The following is a 5,874-nucleotide window of genomic DNA, read 5'->3' on the forward strand; positions in this document are numbered from 1 at the left end:
CTACCCACTCCGCTCCAACCGCCGTTTCAACTGGTGGTAGCGTCCTTTTAATTTTTTTTACCTATGGGTGGTAGAGGTCTATTTCTGCTGATTTTTGGATCGGCTATTTATCTATGCAGATTCCGTAAAAGAAAAAGTATAAAAAAAACTCAAAACTCGGCGGCGGCGGTTGTCACAGCAACAGGGAGGCCATCAAATTAATCCGCACGATTGCACGAATCTTGGTGCACGACAACCGACCCTCTCGGCCTCTCCTGTCCTCGTCCTCGTCACCAAACCGCCGCAAGCCCGCAGCGCATATCCACCCACCCACACGCCTTCGTCAAAAATTCTAAGTCCACCTCATCCCGGTCGGTCGTACACATCCGGCCGGCGCCATCATCTTCCCCCGCGACGCACACGCGCGTCCCACCGCCGAACCCTAGGCCGCCGCCCGCCCGCCCCTCCCACTGCTCCTCGCGGGATCGCCCGCCGCGTGGTCCCCGCACGCGTCGACTACCGCCTCGCCGAGTCTCCATCCGCCGCCGCTCGGATCCTGTAAGCCCCCTCCCCTCCTCAAATCAACGGATACTCGACGGCGCCTGGCCGCGTGGGGCTAGGTGGAGTAGGGATCGCGTGGATACTAGGTTGTTATTGCGCCCCCTATGGGAAATCGATTGTGCCGGATGGTTGGTTTGTGGGATGGGATTGGTGCGTTCCACACGGTTGGCGTTGGTGGTATCTTTTTCGGCCTATTAGTGAAACCTGCGTGCCCAGGTGTTTGTGTGGAGATTGAACCTGGGGTGATTAGCTCTGATGGTGTGATTTTTGTAGGGTAGGTTCCTGGTTTGTGAAGGTCCTGTGTGTCACATTTTGCATAGTTTGCTGGTTATTTGATTCAGTTAGGATATTGTGGCCCTATCAATGCCAGGAACCGTGGTTTGGCTGCGGTCCTTGTGGATCAGCTTGTTTTCCTGATACTTATTATTCAGTCATAAAGTTTAGAAGGAATATACCTATATTTGCTAGTTTGTCTGCATCACTTTGTTCTTCAGTTTTGGAGAGCAAGTTTTGCCGTGCAAACTTGTTGGTGTCACCCTTACTGTGTATAGGAAGGGGCTATTTAGGTTGAAAGAGCTGTTGTGCAGGCAACGATTAACTTGAAGCTAGCATTTGGCGTCTGGTAAGAGATTGTTTTGCTGTTATAAATAGGGTTAGTCAGATGTCCTCCCAATATATTTCCCTTCTGAGCATTGTTGTTCAGATTTGGACAAAATGGATCTTTGGTGTTTGTTTACCTCAGTTTTGTTTCTCATGCAAATCTTATGATTGTTGTTGTCATGTGTGAGAGTAGTGCCATTCAGCTTATGGTTGTGTCTGCATTTAAAATTACTGTAGCTGGTTTTGCTTGTAAAATGGTCTATTGTTTGTGTTGTTGCTTTTTTTTTCATTGGAAGTAAATGTCTCCTTATCAATTGCTGTTGTTTAATGCAAGCTTAACTTTGCTGGTGTTTGGCATTACTTCTTTAGTTAAATGACATGCTGTATGTTGTGTTAGATTGTTATAGTTTCTGTTTCGCATTCTGATAGGGTTTTCTTGCTCTAATTATATCATTTCTTTGTATAGAGATGGAGTCACTTCCACTCACAGCTGAAGCTATTGCTTTTACCGAGAAAAAGATGGACATGACTTTGGGTATGGTATCTAAACCAGTTTTTCTTGTTTAATTACATTAATTCATATTTCAGTATTCATTCAGCTTAGGTACTTTGTTTATTATGCAGAGGATATCATCAAGATGTCAAAGAAAAAGAATCCTGGAGGCAAGAAACCCCCTAGACAGCCGGTAAACATACTAACTTGTCGGATTACTCTGTTGCACAGAACCCTGCGGAAGTTTGTAATTACCCTTCTTTTTTACATAGATCAAAAAACACCCATTCCAGAGTGGGAACTCTAATCAAGGGAATGCCAAGGTTCAACGGTTTATGGAATCTAGATCGGCCATTAGACAAGTATGTTGCAATACTACTCTAGATTGTGTTTTGCAGCTTGTTTCATGTTGCATTTTCTAATGTTCTCTGGTGGGTGTTTAGGGTTTTCTTGCACAAAGGAGGTCAAACCTTGGTGGAAATCAGTTCCCTGTTACAAAGCAGGCTGCGAAGAAGGCTGCTGCTATGCCAATGCGCAACAAGGCTGTCAGATGGAACAAGCCAAGGTATCAACCAAACACTATGTTGTTTTCTTGTTCCTTTTGTAGCCATGTTTTCATCTCAATAAATCGTTATGGGCAGGTAAACAATGATTCTCTTATTGCTTATGAGAAGGTTTACTGCATTCAAGGGCTCATTATATTTGTTGGCTCGTGCACCTTGGGTTATATTGGCTGAGAATGATTATGATGCCGATGTTTGCATGGAACTGCCTTAACTTCTCTGCTATTGGTATTCCATTGGTATACAAACACACGCAAGTTTAAAGAACAAACAACTTCAAAATCTTGTGGCACAAGGCCTGTCTTATTGGTTGAGATGCTACAAGTATACGGTGAATAGAAGTTGAAGTAATTTCGGCAGATCATAGTTCATTGCATGGTTACATAAGAAGTTTAAAGCTTTGCTAAAAGTTATGGCAGTTGCTTTTATTCTGGTTGAGCTGGTCAAATTTGTGAACCTGCTGGAGCACCCTCGATATGTATCTGCTGCTTCCAGAGATTTGACAATGCAATTCATGCTATAGCTGCTGGACTAATGCTATTTTTTGGAGAATGGCATTAACTGTTTGTGAGGGTACCTTAGTTTTGTTTGTCGACTTTGATAGGAAGGAGATGTGATAACCACTAGCTTCTTATGCCACTGGTCATCCAGATGCTGGGATGGTATACGTCTGAGATGGAACTAGTTTTGGCCTGCTCCTTGGCACAATTGCTCAGTGTATATTTGTTTGCATGAATGCAGTGTGAACCTAGGGTAGTGCTGCTCACAAGCTAATTTTGTGGTATGCATCTGGTGTCTAAATTCTGCTGCTTCCTCCTATCCAAGTCGGCCATATCTATAGCAGCATGCCAATTTTGAGCTCCCCTCTCATCAAGTGCTATATGCTTCCCAGTGTTCACTGGTTCCCACAAAGATATTTGCAATGTCTGCCTGCATTTCAACTGGATAAGAGTAAATCATGGTATCTTGTGATCTGTCTTGGTAAAGAGTTCTCCCAGTATGCTGAGCTGTATGGATGCTATCTTTTCAAGGTCAACTGATGGAATCTATTTTCATGATTCCATATGTCGCCTTGTTGGTTCTGGATAAATGATTTTTAATTACATGACATGAGTTTATCGGTCCATTCAATCAGTAAATTATGTCAACTTGGAGACATTGTTGAACCTTATGCGTTCAAATTTGGTGGAAGTAAACAGCATGGGTAAACAGTCTAGATTTTTGAGGGCCTTAAACCAAGAGGATGCACTATATATTTGCAATGTATTTATGTTTGATTTTATTTCAAAGTATGGTATGATATGTACACCCTGACTTACCCGAAAATTGTATCCTAGTCTTGAGGGGTTATGGTGAGTTTACTGCATACATGCTCGGAAAACAATATGGCTGTTGGTCCTCGGTTGCATATTACTCTTGGTACTTGAGCACTCCCACTCATGACACTAATGTTTTGATTTTGATGCAGTGCGAGTACCTTAGTGCAGAGGCAGCCTGTAGGCGATGCTTTTCAGAATGGCAAGGTATGTACTAGTCAAATGTTGACCTTGGTTCAGAGTAAATAAGATAAACCGGCTTGAAAAGTAAATTGCTACCCAGTGTGTTGTATCTGACGCATAACCAACTTAAGATGTAGATGGTGATGATCATTTGTTTATCAATTTGGTTGCTTCTCTTGGACAACCGTTTCTATTGTAATTTCTCTCTTTTCGTTTATCAGTGTGTTGTATCTGATGCATAACCAACTTAACCTGTAGATCAGTATGACTGTTTCGTTTATCAATTTGGTTGCTTCTCTTGGACACCCATTTCTATTGCAATTTCTCTTGTTTTCTTATGTATGTCGACTATAGTTTTCTTGCATAGCTTTATCCATCTTTTCCTTGTAGTATTATCCCAATGTCACTTCATAACCAGCCATAGTAGTTTCAGGACCTGGGAACTTGCATGGTTGTATTCATATTTGTTTTTATAATTTGCATGTTACATGAAACTGACTTGTTTAATGTTTGTTGAATTATTCTTGTCATTCTGTTAGTTGTCACTAAAGCTGATTACTTCATATCCCCTAAATCTATTTGTAGGCCAAAGAGACACAGAACCAGGGAGCACCAAGGACGATGGATGCGCTCTTCGCACAGATGAAGGCGCAACGCATGAGGACCGTGCCACAACAGCAGGCAAATCCTGCCCCTGGGTGTCAGTTCAACCAGCAGCGACGTGTTCAGCAGCAGCAAAGGCGGGGCAGAGGATATGGTGGCCGAAATGTTGGCAACCAATGAACTAGTCTTGATCATCAGCTGCACTGAAGCATTGTTGCACTAGCTTCTTGGAACAAAGGACGAACCCCCTGGAAATCTAACTTGGCTGCGTTTGTTTCTCATATTTTAGTTATTGGAAGCTTGTTGACAGAATATTTAGTGAAGTTTGTCTGCAGTTCTCTGGTTCCCTGCTTCCGTTTCAGCATGTATAATGTCCAACACAATGTATGGAAATTATTTGCTGCTAGATTATGCTGTCATTTTTTTTATTTGAACTGATTAGGTACCTTTCTGTTCCAAAGAACTAATTCGCCCTTTACCATGAGTATAAATTAGAAAACGCCATTAATGTGAGATTGTCTGTGTCTGAAGCCTTTAGATCCTCCAGCAAAGCTTCCGAGCGAGAATTTGGAGCTGGGCATGCTGTTTGGATGGCTGCCGAGCTTGCCAATAGTACATCAGGTTGTCAAAAAAAATGGTTACAAACCTTTAGAATAACTTTTAATATGTTGATTCAAATTTGGCTTGTACATGACCAGACGTGATTGGGAGTTGGGACGTCTGGGCGTGCATTTGTGACTTGTGAGTAGCAGTAGCCATGTGTGTATGCACTAAGAAATGGGAATGAGATCCTCTGCCTCTGAACCTTTAGGGTGCGTTTGGTTGCGAGGACGAAGTGGGACGGGATGGGACGATCCCACTTCGTCCCGCGTTTGGTTGGAGGATAGGTGGGACGGGGACATCCCTACGAGGGAATATACCCTCCAGATGCGGGATGCCCCCGTCCCACCAAAACGAGCGGACGGGGGCATCCCACTTCGCCCCCGTCACGCGCCGTCTGCACCGGTGGAGGGGGCTCCGCCCCGGCCGGCGGGCGAGCCGCTGGCGGAGGGGCCGGCGCGGGCGAGCTTTGCCCCGGCGGCGGACGAGCTGCTGGCGGAGGGGCCGGCGCCGGCGAGCTCCGCCCCGGTCGGCGGGCGCGAGATCCGCCACGGCCGGCACGGGCGAGCTCCGCCGCGGCCCCTGGGGCGAGCGGGGCGAGCGGCCGGCGGGGCAAGCGGGTCCAGCCGGCGGGGCGAGCGCCCCCGGTGCCGCGGCCGGTGCCCACGGCCTGGGCGGCAGGGAGCTCCGGCGGGGGCGGTAGGGAGCTCCAGCGGGGGCGGCACAGCTTGGGGCGGCAGGGAGCGTTGGAGAAGATACGGGTGAGGAGAAAAAAAAGAAAAGAAGATGACATGTGGGCCCATATATGACATGTGGGTCCCACTAAACACATGCAGCTAACGGTGTTACCCGAGCCATTCGTCCCTCGTTTTCAATCCATCGTACCAAACAAAAAACTGGGATGAATTCATCCCTCTCAACCAAACAGCAGACGGGATGATCCCATCCCAAAAAATAGAGACGGCATGGTCCCATC

At 45.9% G+C, this 5,874-nt stretch overlaps 1 protein-coding gene across 1 annotated transcript; it reads left to right on the forward strand.

Moving 5' to 3' along the window:
* Window positions 1-299: 299 nt before the first annotated feature.
* On the forward strand, window positions 300-4,811 carry LOC101761934. The gene is made up of 7 exons (XM_004973277.3): window positions 300-537; window positions 1,607-1,675; window positions 1,765-1,826; window positions 1,906-1,995; window positions 2,077-2,198; window positions 3,665-3,719; window positions 4,281-4,811. Exons 2-7 carry the CDS (start codon window positions 1,609-1,611, stop codon window positions 4,476-4,478), a joined length of 594 nt encoding a protein of 197 aa, XP_004973334.1. The 5' UTR covers window positions 300-537; window positions 1,607-1,608; the 3' UTR covers window positions 4,479-4,811.
* Window positions 4,812-5,874: the final 1,063 nt, after the last annotated feature.

The sequence above is a fragment of the Setaria italica genome, chromosome VI, assembly GCF_000263155.2.
Source record: "Setaria italica strain Yugu1 chromosome VI, Setaria_italica_v2.0, whole genome shotgun sequence".
NCBI classification, from domain to species: domain Eukaryota; kingdom Viridiplantae; phylum Streptophyta; class Magnoliopsida; order Poales; family Poaceae; genus Setaria; species Setaria italica.

What these genes read in the sequence shown, in the direction of transcription:
- LOC101761934 (XM_004973277.3), top strand. Translation starts at nt 1,609, where the DNA reads ATGGAGTCACTTCCACTCACAGCTGAAGCTATTGCTTTTACCGAGAAA. An exon ending in AGAAACCCCCTAGACAGCCG is followed by an intron (nt 1,827 to 1,905) that starts GTAAACATACTA and finishes TTTTTTACATAG; the next exon opens with ATCAAAAAACACCCATTCCA. An exon ending in CTAGATCGGCCATTAGACAA is followed by an intron (nt 1,996 to 2,076) that starts GTATGTTGCAAT and finishes GTGGGTGTTTAG; the next exon opens with GGTTTTCTTGCACAAAGGAG.